At 38.3% G+C, this 27,769-nt stretch overlaps 1 protein-coding gene across 2 annotated transcripts; it reads right to left on the bottom strand.

Annotated features, from left to right (window-relative positions):
* Window positions 1–554: 554 nt before the first annotated feature.
* On the bottom strand, window positions 555–27,670 carry uhrf2 (ubiquitin like with PHD and ring finger domains 2). 2 transcript variants are annotated; one of them, XM_023961036.2, is made up of 16 exons: window positions 27,326–27,670; window positions 17,735–18,121; window positions 15,876–16,183; window positions 10,027–10,245; window positions 9,822–9,931; window positions 9,502–9,688; window positions 8,532–8,655; window positions 7,299–7,406; window positions 7,116–7,220; window positions 6,929–7,035; window positions 6,589–6,751; window positions 6,193–6,330; window positions 5,829–6,066; window positions 5,520–5,668; window positions 5,276–5,374; window positions 555–3,703 (listed from the first exon to the last, which is right to left on the bottom strand). In XM_023961036.2, exons 1-16 carry the CDS (start codon window positions 27,476–27,478, stop codon window positions 3,557–3,559), a joined length of 2,742 nt encoding a protein of 913 aa, XP_023816804.1. In that variant the 5' UTR covers window positions 27,479–27,670; the 3' UTR covers window positions 555–3,556. The 2 variants fall into 2 exon arrangements, with proteins under 2 accessions (XP_023816804.1, XP_078812416.1); XM_078956290.1 differs by lacking the exon at window positions 27,326–27,670 and adding an exon at window positions 20,760–20,783.
* Between the last annotated feature and the right edge of the window lie 99 nt (window positions 27,671–27,769).

Raw genomic sequence — 27,769 nt, 5'->3', positions numbered from 1 at the left:
GGAATTGTGCTTGGTTGGATTGCACTGATGCTAGCCTCAAAGCTGCTGCTGTACTTTATTGCTTATACACTTTTAAAATATCGTCAATACCCCAGTTTCCATATTTTATTAACATTGCCAATTTTTAACTTGTTTAAAGTCCAACTCCAACTAAATTGTTCCCAGTTTTCTTTTAATTATAAATATGCAATTTTGCCAAAACCAAAGCGTGTATTTTTTTTTTTACATTTGCAGCAGGAGCCACAGTTAGCCTCTGCTAATTTCCTATCTCCGGCAGCTCAGGCGAAGGAAATGAAGACAATAGATCCATTTGCCTGCAAGTGGATGCTTCAGAATTATAGCAGAGTAGTGATTCTTTGGCCTGCCCATGGCAGTGGGGTCACTAACCCAAGCTTACATCTGATCCAATTATGTCATCTAACCTTTGGCTTTTAGTAAACTGGAGATTTAGTGCTGCTGTATCTATGAACATGCATCATGCTACCTTTTGCATTGACTTTCAAAATAGAGCTGGACTGGGCTCAGGGGGAAAAAACCGGCATAAAACCATCAAATGTTTGAATCCAAATATTTAATAGGTACATATCAAGGTTTGACACGTAAAAAATTTCAGATCACAATATGAAGCAATGAAATTTCTGACTGCCATTTTGCTGCAAGTGCTTGAGGTCGGCAACAATAAAATGATTAAAATAGGAGAAATGCAACTAAAACAGTTTTTTTTTGGAGTTTACAGATCTAGATAATAGTAAACATCCTTGGGAAATAAAGTGTGATTTCCCAAATGTTATTTTTCTACAGAGTGCATCAGAAATAAAACACAGCACTGAAGCAAAGCGTTCACAAGACATCTAAAAGTTGTTAGTATTGACTGTAGGTTCACAGACAGCAGAAGACAGAAGAAACAGAGCAAAAGTCACAAGGAAGGAGGGATGTTGGCTTACCTCAACCCAGAAACTAAATTTAAAGGAAAACAAAAGCAACAATGGAAGTGATGAGCATCATTTAGCTTAACAGACCATTTGTTCTTGCACGTTATGATTAAAACAAAAAAAAAACCTGAATGACTGAATGGAAACAAGGACATCACAATCAAAACAGCCTGAGATGAGACAGAAGTGGGAGTGCCAGGAACAAGTTTAAACTTTGACCTTTACGCCAACGCAGGGATAGGAACTGAGGTGAAATTGGCTTCGGTTGATCATTACACTGAACAAAATTTATCGTTTAGAAACCAAACAAAGAGCTTGAACATTTCCCCAACGAAACCAACTGAAAACTTGTGATGTGAGCGGTGGCAGGGATCGATCCGGAGACTGCCGCGGTTCTCCGGGAGGCCTTTGGATTTTGGTTGCTGTTAGACCTGCCAACCCAGGGCACTTTAAAGAACCATATGTGCACATAGCTACTCAAATTAAGTTCAATTATTGTGGTTATGGTAGAGGCAGTCATACTGAAATATGTCCTTTCACTTGTTTAATACTTAACTAAAATTGCAGTTAAGTATTAATAAGATAAGCAACTACCGGTAGTACAAAAAAGACCCTTTTAACCTCTACCAAAACAAAATTTTATATTTGTGTTTTTTTCTAAAACTCTAGGATGTTTTTCACTTTTTTTTTAAATGAAACTGTAAGTTGTTCAATTATTCTGAAAGTCCACTAATCTTTATTATCTACAAAATGATGGATTTTTTTAAAACACTAACAAAATATATATATATATATATATATATATATATATATATATATATATATATATATATATATATATATATATATATATATATATATATATATAATATATATATAATATATATATATATATATATATATATATATAATATATAATATATATATATATATATTTGTTTTAATTATGATGAGTTCCTGTAAAAATGGAACGGGAGGCATGTTTTTATGATTTTAAGAAGCCATTTTTGTTTTCGGATTACATTTTGGATGCAGTTTATGTCCAACGTTTACCTTGTTTTTGTGATTTGGTAGTTTTCTGCAACCTCCCGTGGTCAGGGTGAGATTGCTCTGCTGATTGTGCTGTGAGGTTAGTTGCTCCCTCTTGATTTCAACTGGTCGAAGGCACTAGACAAGCGTTACACAAGTGCGTTTTTTTGTTTTGTTTGTTCAAAGAACCCTCTGAAATTTTTCTGGCAGTTTGGGAGATGCATTCTCCCTCATCTGCAAAGACTTTGGGGTTTTTGCCGTTTTTAATTTAAAATGAAATGCTTCCAAAAACATTCACACCTTTAGTTTTGACGTGCAAACGTCTGAAACATGACAACACATAAAGGGTTGGGTTACCAGGAATTTGTGACAATAACACACTGAGGATAGTGCATTTTTGTCATGCACATACCATGGTTTAGGGAAATTAAAAATATGTTTCTGAGACAAATACCCACAATGCATTTTCACTAAGCATGGCTTTTCTACAATGGAGGATAAAATCATGATTACAGTAAAACAAGCCATTGTTTTGTTTTTTTAGCTTTCAGACAACTATCTGCTTATAAAAATCGAATCTGATCGTTCCAGATTTGTTACACAAAGAACATCCGCTTTGTGGTTTGATGTCAATTTTAAGGAATTGGAAAAAAAAGCAGGAATTTCTGACGCAGCACCTCAATCTTTAACCTCAGACCTTTTCTTGTGGCCCATACAGATGCAAACTAGAACAAACCAACTAAGCTTGGAAGGACGATCTGATCCCTAGAATCCGACTTCTTTTTAAATGACCACTTAATCTGTTCTCCAGCTTTTTATTTTTCGGACTCAACCCCGAATCCCAAGAGGCTTCCAGTCCCCCCAAAAAGAGACGGCGCAGAAGCCAATGGTTTTTCTCCGAAGATGTTTCTCCTGTCAGGCTACAGTTCACCCTATTCAATGAAGGCAAAACAATGGCTTTAACTCCAGGCAAATCTTCTCAACTGACCCCTATAAAAAAACCCAGTCCACTGCACGAGTCACTAATATAGTGCTATATCTTTATAACATACTGTCATTCCCCTAAATTTACGCAATTCGAACAAATCCGACTGGATGCATCTCTGAGTCAAAGGTAGTTTTTTCCCAGCACTGTCCACTAATACTTATCGGCTTAGTAAAAGACTCAGATGAGCTCAGTATTTGGTGTAAAACTGCGCACATGGTACCCAAAATGCAAACAGGTTGGCAGGAATTTTAAACAAAGGGAATGTGTGTTGGGGGTCATTTTTTTTGTGCGTTTTGTTTTAAGCCAGCTTCTGTGGCAGAGTGGAGGGAGGGGGCTTGTAAAAAAGGTCCCTCGGTTTGAATTTCAGGCTGGTGATGTCAGAGAAGACAGTCCAAGTTGTGCAGATGAGGTCAAGTCCCTACTGAGGTTGTTTGTGTATGAATGATTGTATACATAAATGGCTGTAATATGCAATATGCATCTGGCCCGTGGGAAAGTAAATATGTGAGTGCAGTGCATTTCAAAGTGGAGCTGTAGGTACTTGACAGTATAGGAGGGTGCACAGGATGGATGCAAGTGTGCGAGCACGTCGTATTGGTTCTGGACCTCATCGGCCTTTGCTGTAGCCGGGAAAGAACTGGTCCAGGAGAATCTGCAGGGCCTTGTTTTGGATCATCACATAGTCTTTGCCCAGGTCGTGGCGGCAGGCGGGGCAGGTGTACACTTTAGCCCGGAACGACCGCTGGAGGCAGGTCTGTTTAGACACAAACACATGAGATTTTGGATCACTTTATTTTCTACTAGTTTTGCACACTACAGGTGAAGCCTCAGTTCTACCTCTCGGCCCTACCCAGAGGCTGAACATACAAGTGGTCCCTGGTTTATCGTGGGGGTTACATTCTAAAAATGACCTGTGATAGGTGATTTTTTTAGAACATGTATAATCCACAGGATTTATGTAAATTTGGGGAGCTCCACATGTTTGTATAAGAGACGCAGCAGAGAGGAGATTGATTGACAAGGTTTTCAGTCAATCAGGACGCAAAACACAATGGGCTGTTAAAAAATGCAGTGAAAAAAAAAATCTGCAAAACAGAGACCATAAAGGGTGAACTACAATACAGCGAGGGAACACTGTATTTGGTTTTTATTTGACAGATTTAAAGCCAGATAGCAGCACCTTGTCACCAAACCCCAGCAGTTCCAAAGTGAAGAGAACAGGCCTGAAAAGTTGTTGGAGCTTGACGGGTAAGGTCATTTTAAGATTATTTTTAAAATAATGCCAGTTTACTAGAATACAGCTTAATCATGGCATAATATCAATCTCAAATTTTAAATAATATTAAAAAGGTTTAAATATTTTTTTAGGTTGTAAAAACGTTAATGTTGCAAAAGTGGGATGTTTTAAATTGTGTAACAAACACCTAGAGCACACGTGTCAAACTCAAGGCCCGCCATGTCATTTTATGTGGCCAACAAGAGCATAAAAGATTTTAATTTCTTAAAATATATTTTTTTTGTTGATTACATATTATTTATTTGTCGCTACTGTTGTAATTATTCAATGATTGCAGGTCTTGTGTGTGTATGCAGACAAATTGTCATCAAACCATTAGTTGGATGAAAGGCTGTGTGCAGCCTTTTTTTGTAAAATGTTACACGTTTAATACATGTTCTTTGCAGCTCAGCTTTATGTTATTTTTCTTTATTCACTTGGAGAGTTTAGTCCTTATATAATTAATAAATAAATGAGTTATTTAACATCAAGGAGTAGTTACATTTATTTGTCATTACATTTAGTTACAAGTATAAGTAATGTCTGGCCCTTTGAGGACAACCATTATGCTGATGTGGCCCTCAGTGAAAATGAGTTTGACACCCCTGACCTACAGGTTAAACAGTAAACTGACTTGGCTCCATTTAGATTTGTCTTTAAAGTAGATTGAGACAGGAAGTCAAAACTTGGATTCTGCCCCTTGTGTTAACTGTTAATGTGTTTTTGGAGATGGGATTTTATTCTCTTTTAGGAGAGTTTAGAAAAAGGAAAGAAGGCATTTTTCACATAAATCTGAGGGGCTACAATAGATAAAGAGGGATAATGAGAAATTGCTATTCGAGTAACAAGGATTTAGAAACAACAGCACTAATGCATTGGTTCATTCAAGCTAATACTTGTGTATGTTTCATGTTTTATTTTAAACTATTATGTTTAACTTAAAGAGTTAGCTTTTTTTTAAAAAGTGAAATTCATTTCATTTCTTATTTTTGCACTCTGATTAAAGGGGGTAGGGCCGACTAGTTCCATTGTGGATCAGCTAAAAACTACCTTGCAAACATTGTGTGAGCAGACAGTAGTGATTGGCTGGAAGGCCAGCTCCTGGCAGCACACACACATGAAGATCTGCTCCATCTTTTGCAGGAAATTCTGTAAGAAAAGCCAAACGCAAGTGAAAAGAATTCAATTCAATGCAGACTTTCTCTACTGCCATCTAACTGCTTCATTTAATAAAACCAGAGATGGATGCATCTCAGAGTTTAGGAAAATTCAGGTGGTGCAGCAGGCGGCGTACCGGCCCCTCTTTAAGGTTCTCCATGGCTTCGTCCCAGAGTTTCTTGTTGGCCGTGTCCTCTTGGATCAGCTGCTGCTGCTGCTCCGTAAGCTGAAAGGTCTCCTCTATTTTAACACGTTTGGATGGAGGTTCTGCCTCTGCTGACAATTCTGCCAAAGACGCACAAAAAAACAACCTTAAAGTGGTTTGCAGGAAAATAAAAACACACAATTTAATCTTTTTATGCCTGCTTTACATATTTATCTTGAAGAAAATTCACTAAGATCCCAGCTCTCACCTGCTTTGAGCATCATCTATTAAAGCACCCACCATTATCTCCATTTGTCTTCTGCTCTCCATTACTTTGAGGCATATCCTCTTGCATATCTGCTTCTATGGGCTCCTCTTCTTCATCCTCTTCCTCGTCACTCAGCTGTCTCTCCTTGATCTTTCGTCTCCGTGGCCTCCCCCGACAAGAATAGTGCTTGCTGCGGCCGCCGCGCCCGGGTCGAGCGCAGGCCTCCTTCTTTGTTTTGTTAGCCATGGCCGCCAAGTAGCCTGGTGGATACTTCAGTAAGAGGAGTGAAGCAGGGAGTGAACCGCTTTGCAAATGTTTTTGTTAAAAATCAGAGGCTTGATGAAACACCTGCAGACTTGCGGTAAGAAACGTGTTGAGCTTGAAAGGAAGTCTTACCTGAACCACGAGGCCCAGTTTTTGGATTCTCTCCAACCCTTCAGGGGTCCACGGTGCTGGTTCCAAGTCATCCCGTCTCAACAGGTAACGCCAAACCAAATAGCCACACTTTCCGATCTCCGGCCAGTACTTCACCACCTGGAGAAATCAAACGTAAAACATTATTGGGACTATTTGTGTACATTTTTTTTAAAGATATAACAAAAAGTTTATACTTAAAGAGATTTCTTAACGGAGTTAGCAAAAGGTGACTCCTCTTTTAATTTAGGACCAAACGGAATATTTATATTTATAGTTAATTATAAACTAGATGCATTTTTTCCCCACAAAGAAAGCTTTAAAACTGAAGTAAGATTATTGGAAAAACTTGATTTTTCTGCTCAACACTGAATGTACCTTGTAAATCCCATCATAGCGGTTCCCTTCCTCTGGAGCATACTTGCTGATGCGTCGACCTTTGGAGCTGCGCACCACTCTCACGGGTTTTCCTGCCCGCCAGTTCCTGGACTCTGCGCCGTCTTTGTCGTTCAGCGGTGCATCACAGTTTAAAGCCAATGCTCTGCAGGAGTCGAGAGCCACTTAAAAATGTAATTTTTTTTTTCTTTTAAGACAAAATAATGACAATCTGGATTTTTAGGATTTATCTTACTAAAAAGAATGAATTAAAAAAAAAACATTTAAGCAGGTAAAGCATATGTTCTTTGTTAACGTAAAATAATTGGGATTATCTTCATACCGGTTCATGTGAGTCAGTGTTTGGTCAAAACTGTGCTCTCCGATTCGCTTGTTTCCTGAGAGGTCACGGCCCCCGCTGCCTGTGTAGGTGAACTCATCTCCCCTGTCCTGTTACAGATCACAGTCACCGTAACGCACACATCCCTCCACATTCAAAAATCCTGTGCGGCTCAGAGAGTAGAACCCACCACTTCATCCTCAAAGCCACCAGCCAACACCAGCGAATAGGAGCCATCATTGCTGCGCCCGTGGATGCCGCCGACATGGGGCCTATGAACACCTGCCTCGCTCACCTGAGGGCAAAAACAGGGAAAGACTGAGACATGGGATTCACTATACAGCTCCCCAAGATTAAAATAAAACCAGCTGACCTGCACTCTGAACTTCCATGTGGTTCCTACAGGGATGCCAGGAATGGGTCCATAGTGGTTTGAAGGAACAATAGTGCATTCTTTAGTGCGCCCCACACAGGCCATACCCTGTAATTACACAGAGTTCATGAATGCCACCATCATTTCATCACACTTTATTTCAGACAAACCGGATCACAGCTTTTTCAAATTAAACACACGCGGCAATAAGTACTAAATGTTTTAAACTTTTAGTATAAACACAACTGGAAAAGATTTCTGGAGGGTTAGAAAACTGCAAAAATGTTAAACGAAGGACTGTAAGACTGGACAAAAGACGGCAGGCTGTTTTTAATTAATCCTCAAAGAAAGGATGTATTCTGGTAGAGAAAGCAGTGATTTTCCATCAGCAGTTCCAGGAAAGTGGATAAGTCAAACTCAGTGACATTGTTCACATAACACCAAGGAACAGTTTAGGAGGAAAGTGTGGCCTTGTAATTTCCTAAACATGCTGTGAAAAATAATCCAAGCGCATTGAAAGAGAAATATTTATTTATTTTAGACAATATTTCTCTTTTAACATTCATACCAGACTTCTTGATTTTTTTCTCTCTCGATAAATATACAGTCAAAAAAGTATTTAGTCAGCCACCAATTGGGCAAGTTCTTTCTTTTAAAAAAGATGAGAGGCCTGTTTTTTTCATCATAGATACATTTCAGTTATGAAGGAAATATGTTTTTTTGAACTTTGAGGATTATAGACTGACTTTGTGGTGATTATTGTTATTCCTTTCCTAAAAATGTATTCAATCTGATACGTCTTTGTATGAATGTATGAATGCTGATTGTATTTTTTTGTGGATTATTTTTGCTTTGATTGATTGAAATAAACCATTTCAGTTCAAATCTAATCAAATCAAAATCTCAGAAAGGATCTTCAGGACAGAAACTGAGGAACTATCTACCAGTAGGAGGTCATAGTTTTAAATACAATCCATGAAAACATGTAATTTCCAGAAGAAAAAAAAGTTTAAAGAAGAAGTTTCCTTCCTTTTCCTTCCTCCTTAGATAAAGTTTCCTTTATCTAACATTTTTATCTGATCCATTGCGTTTTTGTGGCAGCAGAAGAAAAGCAACTTTTAGCTTGTTTGCTTGGACTGTCCTGTTGTTTTTATCCATGTAACTGTTGCAGCATTGAAGTGCGAATCAAAGGAGAAGGTTTTCCCTTCGGCCCACAGCAGCCTAGGCTCTCACCTTTCCCCAGTCTCTCTGGCTCTCTGTTGTCGCTGAAGGCATTCTGGCTTTCTTCTTGCTCGCTTTAAGTTTCTCGCCGGCCTTGACGACTTCACTGGTGTCATTTTTACAGGTCGGACAATACCTGGCAGGAAAAAAATAAGAAGAAAGAAAAACGTGGTGCTTTTGATAGAAGTCACGCACAACCCCCATAACGACCCGCTTGTCTCCTGTATTCAGATTTAAAACTCGTTAAAAAAATATATATTGTATTTGTAATAAACAATGCTTTCCAACATGTTTTGGTTTTTTTTTTTTAAACAGTAAATATATAAAAATGTATTTAGGTTCAAAACTAACATGAGCACAAAAAATATTACCCCACATAGTTTGACAACAGTAACTGACTTCTTTCCCTTAGGTTCAACTCAAAACCTCAATTTATTAAGAAAAAATAAAACAAGCCTTTGTCAAAATAGATTTGTGCTTTTTTTTACCTTTTTGGTTGCATATTTTATTGTTAAAATTTAGATTTACAGCCAAAACTATCCTTATCTTGGATATTACTTTTCAAATCAGGAGACCACAGCTTTAAAACAACTAGTAAATACTAGATTTAGTATTATTGCTGCAGCGACAAAGGAAAAAAAACAGCAAATCCACGATAAAGTTCCCTTCAATTTTAGCTGCAACTAACATTAAAAAAGCAAGGACCTTAATCTTTCATTATAGAATAAGTGAACAAAATAGAGCAGCTGTATTTACTGTTAATATTTGGCAGTCGTCTGTCTAATGGATATGTTTATGAATCACCACATAAGCTGAACTGCAATCTGTACAGTATTTATTATCTGTAAGGGTGGTAAAAGCAGTTGCCTGCTGGTCTGATACTTCGGGGTTTGATTCCTGGCTTCGCAATCTAATCTGGTGGTTACTTAATAATGCGTTTTGGATGGAAACTTCTGCTAAATGACGTCTTCTCTTTCCTCACCAGTCCTCATCATCTGGGATGGTGGTGAGGGGCGGGTTGAGGCAGTAGATGTGGAACGCCATGTTGCACTCGTCGCACAGCAGCTGCATGGAGGCGTCCTGCTTCCCCCCGCACACACAGCAGGAGCAGAAGCGGCACTCGGAGTCAGGATCGGCCTTGCAGTGTTTGCACTCCGGACCACTCTTCCCTGAAGTCAGAAACGGATTAGAAATCTCCGCGCGTGCATGTGTTAGAGGACAAAATGCTACCAAAGAGCCGCTTCAAATCATCCCATCCACAGCGTTAGTACGAGCAAGGCCCATTTCCAGTGTGGTTCCTACGTTTAAACTGTCCATCTACGGCGGAGAGCGGGCGAGCTCCTGGTTTCTCCACCTGGTAGATTTCATCTAGAAACTGGATTTTACAGTCTGGAATTACATCTCCTGCCCCCCTAAGGAGAGACAAAGGCCAAACAAGAGAGATGAACAAATCCAAACAGAAAAACATTTCCTCTAAACTCTGTTTTTCTGTTGTCAAGACCCTCACCCCAGGAGGATATTAACTCTGAGTTCTTTGTTTGTGCGGGACGTTTGATTCAGGGTCACGATCTCTCCGTCGAACCAGAACCCCCTCTCATCTGGGGTTTCCATGTTGTAGTTGACCATCACACGCATGCCGACTTGGAGCTGGTCCCACCGCAGCAGAGTCCTGGCTCGTGGCCGTACATCTATTGCTCCCATCTGCACCACGCCATTCTCCGGATAGCTGTAGGAGAAGGTTGAGGGTTATAATGCTGTTTGCTTTTAAAGCTTTCAGAATGAGAGCCATCGATGTGCACGTAGGAACCAAAAGTCTAGATGCTCATCGCATTATTTGATTAAAAAAAAAAAAAAAGGCTTAAGAAATATTTTTGGGGTAAAAACTGGTAGACAAAACAAGAAAACTACAATGATGAGCCAAATTAAACATACCTAAATGTACACTAAAGGGTTTAGTCTGTGCATGCATAGATTTGAGATGGAAATTAAAAAGTTAACGTTAAGGTTAAAAAAAAAAAAAATTTAATAAAATTACTTTTTGAAAATGTCTCCACATTACAAATATATATATATATATATATATATATATATATATATATATATATATATATATATATATATATATATATATATATATATATATATATATTTAAACTACAACAACTTAACAGTAGATCTCTGTTTTCAAGAGTGACGATATATCAACGAGTCTACACAAAAAAGTTGCTTTGAAGCAGCAAACATTCATCAGCTGGACAAACACACAAAGCCACAAAACTGTATAATAAGTCTTCATAAATTACACAAGCTGTTTATTTATGTGAGAGTGGGAAAAACAACATTTTCCGTTTTTGGCTTCAGAGGAACAGAACATTGAAAGGTAACGAAGGGCGGCTGTGTGTGGCGTTAACAGCAGCAGAAGACGACCTAGGAGAAGCAAACACGTACTGACTGCTGGAAAACTTAAACATATGCACACTATCATTAATACTATTATTTATATTCTGAAAATATTCTTATCAAGTGATATAAAGAAATTGCAAAAGCTGCAGACTCTTATTTTGCAGGACAACAGCTCAAGCATTAAAACAAACAAATGTTTGGATCATCATTCAAGGCGCCTCCTTGGTCTGACTTAAAGTTGATAATATGCTAGACTATCCTCAAATTGTTCCCATGTTTACATTTTTAAAGGACTTTTAAAGGAGTTATGGCAAAAAGGGAGGGAAAAAAAAGTGCTGAAGTTAGCGCTTTAAAGCTTGAGGTGTGGCACACAATCCAAAAAAAAAAAAAAAAGTAATTGCTTTAACATGCACGTCTTGGACTGGTGACATGGGGAAAACAAATGGGAGCTTGGTAATCTCCACATCAGTGTGCTGCATGATGCTGGATGTGAGGAATGTAGCGATGTGGGACTCTGACAGTTGAAAATATAAAGCTAGAAGACTCGTGTACCCAGTTGATTTGCATATTTGCCAAAAACCAGTGTTAGACTCAAAGGATTAACAATGTGTTCCCCATTAAGTTTGAACACTCAGTTCTGTTCCCACAGTGGGAGGTGAAGGGCATGGGCGAGCAGGGCTTGTGCGTCCGCCTTGCTGAGAGAGCTGAGCATAAACTAAGAACCTCTGCAGACGATCTGCACAAACAATAAACCAACAGCAGCTCGTTTAGGAAAGGCATGGATGTGCATAATAGGAGGATTGTTCATGTAAAAACGTATTCATATTTAACAACTGAAGAAGAACTAGAATGTGTGCCTCTTAGAGGAGACGCTTTAGACCCTGTAGACAGATTTTCTGCCAAAAGGATTAGTGTGGCTTTGAGTTTTAAAAAAACAAAAACACCAAAAAGATGCAACACAAAAACAGGGCAAAGTCTGACTATGCAGTGTTTCTGATAATTACTTTGCACCCCCTTCCTGAAATGATCTTGTTTGGATTTCTTCTAGAAATCATTCAGAACCGCCTGATGTCTGGAAATCCCGGAACATGAAGAAGCTGGTCACCGAAGTGAAATCCGGAAAAATGCATAAATGTGTCTGCTGTATTGCTTAGATGGGAACCCAACTTTTATCCTTTTTTTTTTTTTTAATGTGCAAACAATCCATAGGGGAAAAAGTGAACTAAAATAACTTTAGAAAATAGATTAAATCTAAAAATAAAAATAAAGAGGTTTAAAATCAAATTAGTTCTGAATACTTTTTTATACCTAGTGTATTAAATCAATGTTTGTGTCATTTCTGATTGAGTAACAAAACCGTACCTATCAAAAGTATGGAACACAAGCGCAAGTAATGAGTCCTGTAAGTGGCTAACAAATGAACGAACGCTATTGCCATTGGGAAAGATTTTTTGTTTGTTTGGATCATTCAGTCACTGTCCACCAAACATTTTCTAGAGATTTAGCTTCACGTGAAAAATAATAAAGCGACTCCACAAACATTCACATCCAGACAAACCATCCGTTTCTTCCTGCTGCTCGTTACTGAAATAAAAGACAGAACCGTGACTCGCACTCACATTTTTGGAAGCCTACAGCTGCATTCAAAACGTCTTCTATTAGCTTGTAAAACTTACTGAAAACTAACCCAGTTCAGGCCTATCATTAGACAGAAAAAGAGCACCATGTCTGCAGAGAGTTCACAAACTTGAAGCTCCTCTATGGAAACTGCTTCAATGCATGATATGGACACCTGGGACTAGTTCTCTCGCCTACACACAGAAAAATAAATAGTAAAAATAATAGCTTTATTATAAACACTTCTTTCAGTAATTTGTCTTTCAGACTTACAGAACTCTGTAATTGTGTTTGAATAATGTAAAACTCAATAAAAAAAAACTTGGGGTAAAAATAAATAAATAAATAAATAAATAAAATAAAGTTAAGAATTCAAAAACTGCACAAATAGAAACTGTTTTTAACTATCAAATTCTCTATAAAAAGGACATTTGATATGGTCATGTACAGAGCAGGTGCATCAGCTACTTGAGATATTGAGTCTTTTTCCCGTTTTCTGACATTCACAGAAGCTCCTGTCCACATGATGTTTAAAGGTCCATAAAAAGCTGCTGCATCTTTTATTCTTTTTCAGCGTTACATCCCTCTTTAGTAATATTAACAATGTTTTTCGGAGGTAATTTCCTGATTTAATGTCTGCGTTTGTATCATGAGATACATTTGTTAGACAAGAAATTGAAAGAAGGTTTTATTTCATGATTTAAAGAAAAAATAGGCAAAACGCCGTTCTCTAAAGTTTAAATATATTGATGACGGACAAAAACATTGTAAACAACTGACAAACTTAGGAAACCCTAATTCAACTTTTTTTTAAAGCCGTATCATTAAAATGAGGCTCCTCTTATATTTCTCAGTAATGCCATAGTAAAATACTACTTTCATAAAAAATAACTTCCACATAACCCACGTTTTTAAAACATAATAAAATGGCTTTAAAACAAAAGTGTGCACATCCTTTTTCCATCGTAATTATAAAAAATATCCAAACATGCTCGTCCTGCATCATAGTAGCTTTGCCCAATACAAGTATGAGTGTGAACACTTGGGGTATTTATATTTAAAACTGTGAAATATATTTGGTCGAATTGATTTCAGATTCTTTTTCTTGCATTAGGTCTCTGTCAAAAACAAATATCTCTTCCAGAAGTTTAAACTGGAGAAAGGAAAAACGATTACATCAATTAGAAAAAAGTCAGTTTCAAACCTATGAAGAAGTTCAGCCACATTTCGGTTTAAAGCTGACACAATTGAAGTCCTGCAAGAACTCTTCCATCTATCTTTTCTTCCCTCCCTTTAATTTTCTTCTCTAAATTAGGATTATTGAGTTATTCTGTTCTTTTAAAACAGACAGAAAAGAAGTATTAGAAGTCATTTTATCACAAAAATCCTGGCGACTAAACAGCAGGTAATTGAAATCGTTTGAGATAATCACATAAAAAAACAAAATATAAAAAATTAAGCAGCGGCATCAATAAGATTAAGCAGAACAAATGTTTCATAATCTGGAAGATTATTTTGAAAAAAAAAATCTTATATTATAATATCTGATTCAAAATGACTAAATTTACTTAAAAATCTAATAATCATTTAATTGTGCTCTATTTAATGACTAACCCGTTTTTCACTTAAAATAAAGATTTTAACTTTTTTTTCTTCTTCTGCTTCTTGATTAAAAAAAGCCCTTCAGAGTAATCATCCACTACTTATCCATGCTACTATATTTGAAGCTGAAGTGTGCTCACAGCAAGTACAGGCACATTAACCCAGGAGCAGGTAAAAAGCGATTTTCCTTACATAACATTGGATTTTAGAACTCCTATTACTGTGCAGAATGCTGCCAAAACATGGCGGATCAGTTTATGCAAGTCCTTTTTTTGTGTGTGTTTGCATCAGGTGTGAGAGAGGAAGAAATGTGCTCTCACCCACAATGCACTTTTTTGTTTTTAAAAAAAAACTGGAAGAAATCTGCAACTTGGTGCAAAGAGATGAACGTTCTGCAGATTTAACAGGAGTTCCATTGAAGATTACATTAAAATGTGACGCGTCTCAGGCAGTAAAAACACATCAAGTGTACATTTGTTGGGGGATAAATGCTGCCTCTACGCTCTAAAATGCTGCAAATTTCTAAGGAAAATTAAAGACAAGGAAAAAAATAATAAATAAAAGGAAGACTACAACCTTCTGTCCCAAAACGCACGATGCAACAAATCAAGCCAGACTTCCAGGTAATTGAAAGATTGAGGGATGCCAATTGAGCATCAACATCTGCACTATCAACTTAAAACATTTTCTTTTAAAGGACTTTGATGGAACAATGTGCTGTAATAAATTTACACTGAAATACCAGCTATAAGCACCAACATACTTGCATTACACACACTGGTAGAGAGCGGGGAAGCTATGCCTCACCGATCTCATGTTCACAGCAATTACGGACAAAGCAGAAGGAGGCAAGAAAAGAAGTAATGCTCCCAAGAACTCATGGGTTACCATGGAAACGTTGGCTTCTGAAAGAATTTGCTAGAGAGAGAGCGGTAACACGGAAAGATGGAGCCCAAATTGTAGCGAGAACTAAACAAAACCAATCCAGCATCCCTTAGGAAGCAGACAGGCTGTAGTATTGCAGAGGAACTAGTACTGTGGCGTTCCAGCCACAAAAACCAGACTGGTAGGGTGTGTTGTTGCTAAATGAATACAACGCAGGTGTTTCAGCTGAGATTTTATTGCGAAGAAGGTCCATGATTGCAGTATCTAAGAAAAAGAGGTACTGGAATTTCTCAGGGATGTATAACATTAGGATTTTCACCAAAACCCATCATCTGCCAATATCTATTTTACACCAACTTATGGGATGTTAAAATGGAGCAGAGCAGAGAGCTTGTGGCCTGTCATCGTAGCTTCTGCGTCACACCTACAGGCTTTTCCCAACAGCATTTTTTTGTCTGCTTCTGATTCACAAGGATTTGAATAAAGAAATACTCAGAAATGCAATTCTAAGCTTAAATTTCTTTAAATATCTTCCTTCGTGAGAAAAATGGCACATGAATATGTTACAAACACAGTTTTCATCGGAGTGGGTCTGAAAACTCATGCATCTACTATCACTGTATAGCTGAAAGCAGTGCTATACTTATCTGCAGAACGTAGCATATCACAGGCAGATAATTACCCTTTTATGCAATTATCTACCAACATATAATTATTGTGCTTCCCTAAATATGTCATTCCTTAACACCATTAAACCGTGCAAAAATGATCGTACTCCTTAAAATCAAGAAGATCTGCTGATAGGGTTTAATTAAAATCTGGGTGTTAAAGCACCAAGTCGATACTTACTCTTCATACTTAATGTGGTAAATGACGTTCTCCTCTTTCCCCTTGTTGCCTGTCTGCGAAGCGTCTGTCTGCGAGGTGGAGGCTCCGTTGCTCTCAGTGTTCAACACAGCACTAGTCCTGCGAGTGTCCTTGCTTAGATCCTGGGCTTGGGTCTGCTCGCCTTCTGCTTTCAAGTTGGTCCGTTTTGGGGGCCGACCCACCTTACCCTTAGTGGGATTTATCTCCGTGGGAGTTAGTGTCACATTTTCGATGCTAGCTTCAAACCAGGCGCCAATGCTTACGTCTCTACAGTCCACCAGTTCATTGATCTGAGTAGGAAAAAAAAGCACAAAATGTTTGCTTTCATTTTAAGGTTATTCTTAGTGAACCGCCAACCTATAAGAAACATTCAATCCATGCCATTGCTTATTCCATATGAAAACTATCACTGCAATGGTGCATCTAAAGTTGACCAACGTACAACCTTATTGAATTGAACTTCACTTCATAAATCCAAATCCTAATTATTGAAGAGATGAATTAATTTCAGGCAAAAACTGCATTATCCAGTTTAAATAAATAGTGATGTTAAAAAATAATTGTACAACTGAACCCCCACCTTCCATCTCTCAATTTAACACAAATCAGGAAGCATGTGTTGCAGTTCCTTCAAAGACCACTGGAGGCAGGTTGCTGAAGCAAGCAATTTCCCATTGAACCCAATTTACAAAAAAAAAACAGATTTCACATCACAAATTTCCTTTAATTTGGTTTTTGATTAGCAGAGTTTCAAAATCGTTTACTAGTCCAATTAATGTTCTATATATTTTTTCCGTACAGAATTCCAATGAGTGACATTCAGCCCTACACAGAATTTATTTTGGAATAAAGATTCGACAGATAAACTGACATTTAATTGAATTACGTTGAATTGTAAATCCAATCAAATTGTAAATTTGAGAATGTAAATCAAACTTCTTCAGCATTTTGGCAATGATACTCAGCCCTAGGGTTAACGTGCAGAGTAAAACTGCACTTTTTCCACTCACAAGCACATTAGCAGTGACTCTGCTTAATAAATTCCATCACGAGCCTGAAAGTGAAACCAGAATTGCTGCATCTATCATTTTAATTCCGTCCTCAGAAGACAATTGAACAAAGTAAAAAATAAGGATAAGTGACCAAATCAGTTTGTGTGTATGCTATGTGTGCATACATGTGTATGTGGCTGGCTTGTGTGTGTAGAGTATACATTTGTGTGCTTAAATGACTCCCTTGTGCAAACAATCGAGTATTTATTTGTGCAGTTGTGCACAAAAAACAGCTCTTCTGTAAACATTTGACAACATTGAGCTTCAAGGAACTTTTTTTTTGTATTTTGATGGTTTTCTCATCTTTATTTCTATTTATTTTTTAACTCCTAACCCTTCACCCCTCTCTTTTCTATAAAACCATGTGTTCTTAGCATCTTTCACTAAATCGTTCTCATTCTCTCCCTTTTTTGTTAGGTCCAGAACTCAAAATAAGTTTTTATTTTAAATAACGTATTCAAATAAAGTCTTGCTTCAATTAGGAAAATGGTTTTGTATAAATTTATGCCAGATCTTGAACAGAGGATATAAAACATGACCCCCAAATGCAGCAATAAAATGTGTCTCTCTGCTTTTGTCTCCTTAGCTTTTAGACTGGGTCAAACAGTAAGACACAATCAGACACTTTGATGAAATCAAGGAAAAAACACTAGTGAGTGTGCATTGATGAGAGAGTGGTATTCAGAGTGACATCATCAATTATTGTTTGATTAACGCAAGTAAAAAAAAAAAAATTCTGGTAATCTAAATGACTTGTTTTGTTATTTTTTGTTACCATTCCATACTGACCTTGTACAGGCCAATCCCTGGGTCAATTAGTGTGTTTCTGCTGGACGTGGGTGACTGGGAGTCCTGTGCGGGACTGAAACCGTTTTTGGTACTGCTGGAGTCACTGGTGGCGCTGTTGTCCGGCTTGGTTTCATTTACAGTGCTGGTAGTGCTGCTGACGTTCTCCTTGTCCATGTCGGGGGAGGTCTCCATATTGGTGGGGGACAGGGGAGCCAGAGAGTCGCAGCTCTGGTGTTTGGAGTCGGGCAAAGCGGCAGAACTACCGGTGACGGCTGAGCAGTCCTTGTGGGTGGGGCTGTCTGGAGGGTCGGTCTGAGAGCGAATCAGCAGCTGCACAATGTCATTCAGACCCACGTTGTAGTCAAACAGTGTCTGGCCATCTTCCATCTAAACCAACACAAACAGCAGAAAGTTACAAGTTACAATCCAATACTACCAAACCAAGACTGCTTTATTTATGGTAATGTCCCAGCAAACAATTGTCAGAAATAGGCCTGCACAATATACCGCAAATTTATCGCTATCGCAATATCCAGCTCTGCAATATGCATATCGCAAAAGGTAGCGAAAATCGCAATAAATCGTAAACCTTAAATGTGTTAATACAACCTTATGGCAGCTTGAAGCATTTAACAAATCAATTAAATCCCTTTATGCATTTGACCAATCAGATGGAGCCCTTCACATTGTTGACCAATCAGATGGAGCCCTATTATGTTAGATGTTTGCCTCCTATGTCGACAAGGGTCATTTAGAGTATAATTTTTAAACTGTTACAATGAAATGGTAATGATGTTTTTGGTTATTTTGTTATTTGTTTATATACCGCAAATTATACCGTTATCGCAATATTAATCTCTAATATAGCATATCGCGAGTTTTCCTCATATCGTGCAGCCCTAGTCAGAAATAAACATATTTAATCCAATCATAAGTACTATTAGAGAAAATAACCTAAATCTTTTCCATAAATATTAAAATATTTCCCTCTGACCATGAAAGTAAAGGTTTGCATTAAGCCTGCACAATAAATCACAAATTTATCGTTTATCAGGATATCAAGCTGTGCATATCGCAAAAGATGGTGAAAACTGCGATTCAATGGTTACCTTAAATGTGTTAAAACAATCACTTTATGCATTTGACCAATCGGATGGAGCCCTTTTATGCTAGATGCTCACCTCCTACGAAGACCAGAGTCATTTAGAGTGTAATTTACCGGTATGTAATGTTTACTCTTATTATAACTGTTGCAGTGAAATGGAAATTATGTTTTTGGTTGTTCTGCTATTTGTTTGTGTATCGCATGTTGTATGGTCATCACAATATTGATCACTACGACCGCAAATCGCCAGATTGCCTCACATCATTCAGCCCTAGTTTGCATCCACAAAAATGTAGGATATTACAAATACAGATGATTCTGTTTGGCTTCAAAGAATAATACCTTTAATATACAAACTCGCTAAAAAACTAACAAGCTCTATATCTGTCATGTTCAACTATAACTTTAATGTTTCTCTTGTGTTGAGCTAAATGGCAGCTCAGAGTTTTCAAATTTTTGCCCCCAAAAATAGAACTATTTAAAAAAAAAATATTTTTGGAGATATGTTTATATACTAAAGGCATGCAATTCAGTCACATCTCTGATTTATTTGTTTGCTACAAACAAAATGACCAAATGAACCTCTTACAGACATGAAATTGCTTTTTTATCCCACTGAAATAATGCTGCTTTCCAGCGACTGCATCTTTCCCAGGAAAGTCATCCAGTTTCGTCGTCCCTCCTCACAAAGAAATCCCAATCCTCCTTTTTAGAAACTATAAACCCTCAAAGGTGGACTGAGCTGCCAAATGCTGTTAGATCAGCGACGTCCCGCTCCACCGTCAAGATGCCCCTTAGAGACTCGTGTTCACACAAAGCGGCCTCGTGCAAACACTTGACCGCATAAGGCCGATAATGGGTTTGACAAAAAAATGTACCGTCATGTATATTTTAACTCATCTAAAAATATGTCACAAAAAAATAAGTCCATTTAATGTTGCACATCGGGCATCTTTTGTTTGCAGGAAGGTAAAAAGGAGCGCTGTAGTCAAACATCCGCAAACTCCACTAGGCCAGATGCATCTGACAAAAAGATTCAATCAGGAAAACACATGCATTTGAATTCAAGCTGGACCGCAGCGTATCCACAAGTTCAAGGATGTTTGATTGGAAGTCGGCGGCACCATCATTTATTTTCAAGCTCGTGTAGAGATCATTGGTTTAACTTCACATCAAACTGAACAAGTGCAGCCTGTAGAAAATCAATTAGCACTAATGACTGGTAAGCTTCGATTACGCTCTGCCTTGTTTGGTTCATTTTATCGGTCCACGCAGAAAAGATGCCAAAGCGCTGCTGCGTTCAGTATTTGTCCAAAAAACCAGACACAAAAAATATGAAGGCATGTATTATACTGATACGAGATGTAGCTGGAGGAGAGAAATAAGCTGGTTGCTATGGAAACACCCCCCCCCCCTACAATGACACACACTTCCACCCATCCCCTACAAGCCAGAATCATATACATACATCTGCCGTCAGCACAAACCACCGACGTGAACACCAGTGTGACCCTTTCAGGGAGAGTGGCGTCACATGATGGGATTCATAAAAAAAACAAAAAAAGATTGAAACCATTATCGTCGCTCTTCTTAAGCGGCGAGATCATGTTAAATGTACAACACAAGGAGAGGAGGACTCGCCAAAAACCCTACTCAAACTTCACATTAGTCCTCAACCCCAGAACGCCATTGTGCTGGGAGGACAAGCATGGCCACCAGCTTCACCGACAATCCCCTTCGCTCTTCCTTGCTGTTTGACAATGGGGAGGAGAAGCAGTTGGAGGTGTTGCAGGAAAGCAGTGAGGGGAGCAGGCGCGAGTTCCCCATCCTTGCCTGTTTTTAATAGTCTCATGAAATTTAGATCACAGGAGCAGTGATGCAAAAAAAAAAGAACAGCAATACAGTAGCAGTTCTACCAACCTCCATCTTTCTGTGTTTTTAAATCATCGTCTTTCCACCAAAGTTGGTACTAAGCAACAGTCCTTCCAACATCATCTGTATGTGTTTTGTGACATGCGCCGAGTGAAAGAGGAAAATCAAACGAGAAAAAGATTCCAAATAGAAAATGTGCCTCCTGGCAGAGCCGGCAACACAAAGCCTCAGTGGTAATTTCAGCTTAGATGGATGGCGAATCGAGCAGACAGACTAAATATGAGAGAGACAAACAGCAGCGTAGCACTGCACCAAACAGAAATGTCTCGTCTGTTTGCACGAACACGCCACAGCAACTTCATTACCATCGGAGCGATCGTTCTCTCGCGGCTATGTGTTGACTTCAGTTACACTTTCCTCAAAAACAAATAGCCACCAATTAAACCAACTGTTGTTTAACAGACCCACTTCGATAATAAATCATGTTTTTGGTGTTTTTATCATGTTCTTGGGGCATTTTTCTGATGAGGGAGGACATATATAAAGACAATTAAGCTTAAAATTTCCTTTTTGAGTACTTCTTCATCCAACTCCTTGTGAATCAGGGGCAGGCGAAAAAAAGATGGAAAAAGATTGTATTTGTTACATAAAAGATACAATGGGTGGGCCACGAGCTCCTTGCTTTGCTCCATTCTGAAGCTTCCACTTTTAGACGACATGATCCATGTACGTCTTTGTTTTCCTCGACCAAGCTGACATCTGGCTCAAAACTATAATGTTAGGTTGGTATTGTGAGGGGCTGTAAGCTAGCAGGGGAGAGTGTAAACAGTTGGATGGCGGGGAGTAGAGGCAGGCTTACCAACAGTCCTGCCCACAGCTCAAAGGGGAATTCAAAAGGAAATCCTGCCGCTCTGCAGAAACTATGTCCCAGAAAACGAAACAGGTTTTTTTTTTTTACTTTTGGCTAAAAACGACATAATCATAACGAAAAGACCACTGGACAAGCATTAACAATAGCTAAAAGGATGATCAGAGTTTGGACTTTAAATATTTTTGTACAATTCTCTCCCTCACAATGCGATAGCATGATATTTTCCCCCTCACTCTGAAGGCTTCATACTTTGGAAAGTCATGGAGAAAAAAATTAAAAACAAAAAAATGAACAACTGTGTTTTGTTGCATTAAGTGTGCATGACATATCAGAGTGAAATATCATTAGCGTGAATTCTCAAGTGCTGCATTGTGAGAGGACTGCCAGGACAAAATTTTGTGATCTTTTGTGAGCTTTCAAAAATGTTCAATTTAGTATTTTCCTATTGAATTCTATGTATTCACAATCCTTCTGATTTTATGTTTAACTTTTTCAATTACCTATACGAAGCCCACCGAGACGACTGTTGTCGCGAATTTAGGCTATACAAATAAAATTGAACCAATCTAAAATCTGAAACAGGTGGTAGAAAGGAAGGAACATTACATTACGCAGCATTCACAATGCCTCGCACAATCTTCTTAGCGCTTCAAGGCCATAAAACTCTTCCAACGTGGGAAAAAAAAACATGGTTCTAATTTTGGCTGCAAAATTGTGGTTAAATGTAGGCAATAAAAGTCTAAGGTCAGTAGTTTGACCTTCAAGAAATTACTACACTGTAATATGTGCTCTTCAGTGTTTAAATGTAAAAAAATGAAGCATGTTTCAGTTGATGGAGAGGAGCACTGTATAGCAATTTTTTTAAAGACAAAGAGATCGTTTTACCACATTTGTGCAGTAAAACCTGAGCGACATCAAGCCTATGCGGCGAGAGACCGAGGAAAAGTAATGCTTCCATTTCTCATGTAGATTGCCAACTCTGTTTAACAGGGACTCAAGCAAAATGGGTCATATTACCAAAAACAATGGCATGGGGTGTGTCTGCGAGCCTGACACCCACAACCCACCAGATTTGGTCTTTCCCCCCTTCGTTCTGCCTTAAATTCTTTATTATAAAAGACCAGTCTACTGCTTATCAGTATTAGGGGAAAAGCGTGGGGGGGAAAATTCTTCCAATTTTGATAAAATCTCAACAAAAGCTTTCCAAAAGTCATATCACCAGTATGTTTCTGGAAAGTTAAACTCCTAAAAACCTTTCCAACTTTTTTTCTAAATTGTAAATTGAAAGGATTGAAGAGCAGATTCCAGTTGTTACTGTCATGCACTCATTTGGATCCTTTAGTTGGTACCATTTGTTTGGCACCCAAACAACATTTTAAAGACTCTAAGATCAACAAAATCTTTCACCATGTATTTATGTTAGCTGATTGTATGGTGTCAAAATAGAGCCTAAAGTATTTATGATTGGCCCCCAGCCATACAATATTTACAACTAAAAGAGTGTAAAAGCGGTGGGGGGGGGGGGGGGGTTTTTTTGGAAAGCCTACACTTGTAGTAGTCTCGGATCAGCGGCTCTCTTTGTTTTTGCCCTTTGTCCGGTCTATCTGTCACATAAGGGCGTGGACTGTGCACGCATGACTGCAGCCAACTCTACGTCCACTGAGCATATTTCAAAAAACAAACAAAAAAAAGAACCTCTAATAAGATAAAGACGATTGACAAATTTCAACATCGATACACGCATAATCACATTGAAATAAAATCTAGGTCACGGCACAGGCCTGTTGCAAACGAGACCAGCAACTAGGGCCCCGACCACGGACAGCAGTTAGAGGTGGAAAAGTGCCCTAAACGCACGGCTGCAAAGGAAGATGGGAAGAAACAAAAACGAAATGAAAAAAAAAAAAAAAAAGACACACATGAGATCCAGCGTTGGACCTAAAATCAAACCTCCACTTTGACGGTAAAGCCTAATCCATTTACAACAAGAGTAAGCAGAGGCTGCTGCAAAAGCGAGTGAGAGCTCAGAGCCCACATGGCCAGTGGAGGACACGTGTAAGAGGGCTCGCCAGGGACAAAAGTGAGACAAATATATAGCAAGATGTGATTGTGCAAAACCTAGAATTTGAACAAGTAACAGGAAACAGAACCATGAAGCCAAGTTAAGGGGCTTTTCCAGTTTTGGACCAAACCAACTGAAGGCCATGCGTTACTTTGAGCTGCGGAGGGAGCGAGAGCAGCGAGCAGGAGGGAAAAAACAAGGCGCCATTTTGAAAAGAGAATTAGACCGTAGTTGCCCTGCCACAAATCTGAATTCTAGCAAAGCGCAGGCACCGCTGTGCACGTAGCTAGAGTACGCTGCACAGGCCCTGACTCATTCCATGCATTACTTAGCACGTGGAAATCCCCTCATAAAGGCTCCTGACTTATTGCCCATGAGCATAAAGAAAGCACAGATTTTCTCCATGCACACCTGAACGGTGATCACCAACAGCATCCTATCAACGGAGCATACGCATCTCTGTCTATGTACACTTTACTCAATCTGTCCAATCTCTGAATATGAAGTGGAGCAATGCTTCTGTGTGCTCTAGATTACATTACAAAGAATGTGCTCAATCTGGGAGCTGCCTGGTCATTTAACCGAATTTACATGGTTGGAAATGGAGCCAGTTTTTCTAAAACAAAAACAAAAAAAGCAACATTTCTTTTTTAACCACTATTGCTGTGAGTACAAGTCAAAGTCATATTAGTGTTCCTTTATGTCCATGTCATAAAGGATCAACTGATGATTTTTTCTTTTTCTTTTTTTTTTAAGGAGCATTTGCTATGAATATTTGTGGCCACTATCCCTGAAATATTGGAATTAAAGACCTTCAACATATAACATAGCTTACAACTCTAAAATGTTTACTTTCTTTTCTGGTTTAAACCAGATTAGCATCACCAACACTGCTTCTGATTAAGAAATGTGAGGTTATCCGTGCACTGATGACCTGTTAGCACCAAAAATCAGGTTATGGATTTACATCCACTGAGGTTTCACAAAAACTGCATTTTCAAATATTTGGACAAATACTTCATTCAGACTTTGTTCACCTACTATTCTAGCTTCATCGTACTCTCTGACGTTTGTCTGTTTAATAGCTGCAGATGAATGTGCAGCAGATCTTCATAACACACAAACTGAAGATCATTATTTGGGAGACAAAAGACACTTTTGTAGAAACTCAAAGCATTTTGTGATTAATAAGTAATGATAAGTTAGGAATATTATTCACCTAAATAAACACTCTAGTGCTCACACTATTAAACTGATAATTAAATAACGGTACTATGCGATTATAGTTTTTTTTTACAGTTGATTCTTTTCTGTTCTTCAAATGTTATTCAAAACCACACTCATGCGCATTATCAGCAAATTCTAACAATCCAATATAAATTGGTAAACCTCCAAATTACAAAAGAACATCCATATATTTTCTAAATAAGCATTAAGCTTAGCAAGGAAATGGCCCATGAACAAAGCCATTTAACCACAAGTTTCCCCCCCAAAAACTGACTTGAATCGTAAAAAAACTTTTCCGATTCAAGTCAGTGGTGGAAAAATACTGGCATCGCTTTCAAGGCACAACTATTCAAAATCACGTTCTCAACGGTTCTGCAGTATGGACAGCTGTAAGGCAGTTCTTCACAGCTTTATCAGATTCTTCCAAGTCTTAAACAAGAGCAAAAGAAAAAAAGGAATTGAGCTGATAATGTGAAAACAGTTGTCCAGACGTCTGGGGGTCTTTCATGTTGAAGCACTAAAGATTAATATGTGTAGAAAAGAACTGCACATTTAAAAACACATATCTTTCGTTTTGAACTTAAAGGAGCTTGAAAGTTAGAAAATAAGATGCAATCTGGTGGGTATATATTAGACATTGGAGTGAATTGGTGATTTTAGGCTTTTTTTATATATTTAACTTTATGCTAGAAAATATAAGTTCACACAAATATATTGTTAAATGCACAAATAAGAAACAAAATAACCTGCACTAAGTAGAAAAGGATTTCTTTGTTAAATTTTTTTTTCATTTAGTTTCATTCTTTTTTTTTAAAGGGGGGTTTATCTTCATGCTATGGGTCCCACCCACAACTTAAAGGAACATTTCTGATGAACTGCTACCGCTCTGCTGATGCTATGTCCTAGAAATCGACACCGTTTTTGTTTTTGTGGCTATAAACGGCATAATCATAATTTAAAAAAAAACATTAAGAACACTTTTAATGTGGATTAAGATTATCCAACTGGGTCTTTTACCCTATAATCAGAGTTGTGTGCCTATTTAAGACCAAAGATACAAAGTTTTGTTTTTTTTTTTTTACTTTTGCCATCATATTGTTGTAAGTAGCCCTGCTTGTACAGTCTTGAGTTTTTCTAGAGCTAATAGGCTGCATACTTCTTTGTTTTTATCCATCTGTCCTATTTCTTTTGTTTTATACTTTCATTGTTATTGACATTTACTGAGGCCTTTTTTTGTACAAAAAACAAAAAAATTCAAATAAGGGGTTTTTTATGTGAATTTAGATTGTTGGAAGAAAATGTGGGTGTATATCACATTTCTCAAAATCACTTTTTTTAATTAAGGACATCATATGGTTCTGTTTAAATGCTCACCTTAAAGTCAAACTCTGATCATTTTTTGATCTATTCTAAAAGCATTCCCAGTGGTCTTTTAATTATGATTATGTCGTTTAACGCTATCATAGAAAAAAATGTGTTGTTTTCTAGGACATAGTTTCTGCAGAGCGGCAGTAGTCAGTTAGAAATTCACCTTATAGATGGGGACGGACTGTTGGCATGGAGTAAGCCCGCCCCCACTTCCCATCATCCATCTTTATGTGCTCTCCTGCTAGCTTACAGCCCCTTATAACGCCAACCTAGCATTACTAGTTCAACAAAAATGGTGAGCCATACAGGATTGTGCCTTATTCATTTGAGTGGATGCATCATAATAGACGCTTCTATGTCACCATTACAAGCTTTATCCAAGGGTATTTATTCATCTGCTTCTAATTCACAATGATTTGAATAAATAACTAATAAGAAATGTGATTTTGGGCTTAATTTTCTGTATATATGTCCTCTATCATGTGAAAAATTCCACGAAAAAACATGTTTTTTTGGGAGTGAGTCTTTAATATTCCTATAACTCAATAAATTAGATTGTTATTACATTGGTATGTAAACAAAACAAAGCTTCAAACCTGTTAATAACCGCAACCACAGATGCAAAATAGACAGAGTTGATATTTAGTGATTAAACTAAGAAAAACGTGTAAAAAAACAAAGTTGAATGAGGTGGGCTACAGCTAAAATGCACTACAACTGTGCGCGCGTGGGAGAACTTAGAGCGAGACTTTCTCTTCTCTCTGGTGGCAATGTAAACAAACATGTCTACAACAACGCCAGGACATTTGTTGCATGCTCTGCAGCACCGTCCTTAAAAAACAAGACTATTCCAAAACAGAGGAGGGGGGAAAGGTTCGTACACCCACGTTTTCCTCCCAGGACGGCACACTGCGTACCCCTGGCTCTTTCACAGCCACTCTTGGCGAATTCCTATCAAAACAGGAAGCTACACATGGGTCCGAAACGGCTTCAAACATCAGAGGGAGGACCACTAACTCTCCCCCAGCATCTATAGTCCCAAGCGCCAAAACTGTGGGTTTGGTGACCCCAAAGAAGCGAGCTTACCTGCTTCCCACGGTAGAACAGGCGCTGCTGTTGAGGGTTCACCTTAAAAATATCCTGTATTTTCAACCGTAAAGACTCAATTTTGGTCAATCTAGAAAGATCTTCAACGGTTCGAGTCTCCTTGCCGTCTATGGTGCGAACCTGGATCCACATCGTTGCAGCAATCTATCGCGTCTTCAAAACAAACGACACAATTAAGAATTGTTATTTTTTTTCTTCCGGGCAAGAGTGGGAACTCGTGGACTTAAATGAGACTGAAATTAGTCATTTCGGGGCTCCATTGCGTTCTCCTCTGCAGAGGCAGCGTCGGGACTGTCTCGCTCAGGGGGCGTCTCACTTGAGCTCGCGGCGCCAAGCAAATCTCGCGAAGCTCTCCGTTAAAGAGACAGGCCTCCAGATAAAACAAAAAAGAAGAAAACACACACGCACACACACACACACACA

The sequence above is a fragment of the Oryzias latipes genome, chromosome 12 (assembly GCF_053564925.1).
Source record: "Oryzias latipes strain Hd-rR chromosome 12, Olatipes_Hd-rR_3.1".
NCBI lineage: Eukaryota > Metazoa > Chordata > Actinopteri > Beloniformes > Adrianichthyidae > Oryzias > Oryzias latipes.
Note: the sequence above shows the minus strand (reverse complement) of the source record. Positions and strands in the feature narration are given on the sequence as shown.

Excerpts from the sequence above, each read along its gene's own strand:
- uhrf2 (XM_023961036.2), bottom strand. The coding sequence starts at position 27,478 with ATGTGGATCCAGGTTCGCACCATAGACGGCAAGGAGACTCGAACCGTT. Across the intron at positions 6,331-6,588 it reads GCTATGATGGGATTTACAAG|GTGGTGAAGTACTGGCCGGA; the intron begins GTACATTCAGTG and ends TGATTTCTCCAG. Across the intron at positions 5,375-5,519 it reads AGAACCTTAAAGAGGGGCCG|AATTTCCTGCAAAAGATGGA; the intron begins GTACGCCGCCTG and ends CTTTTCTTACAG.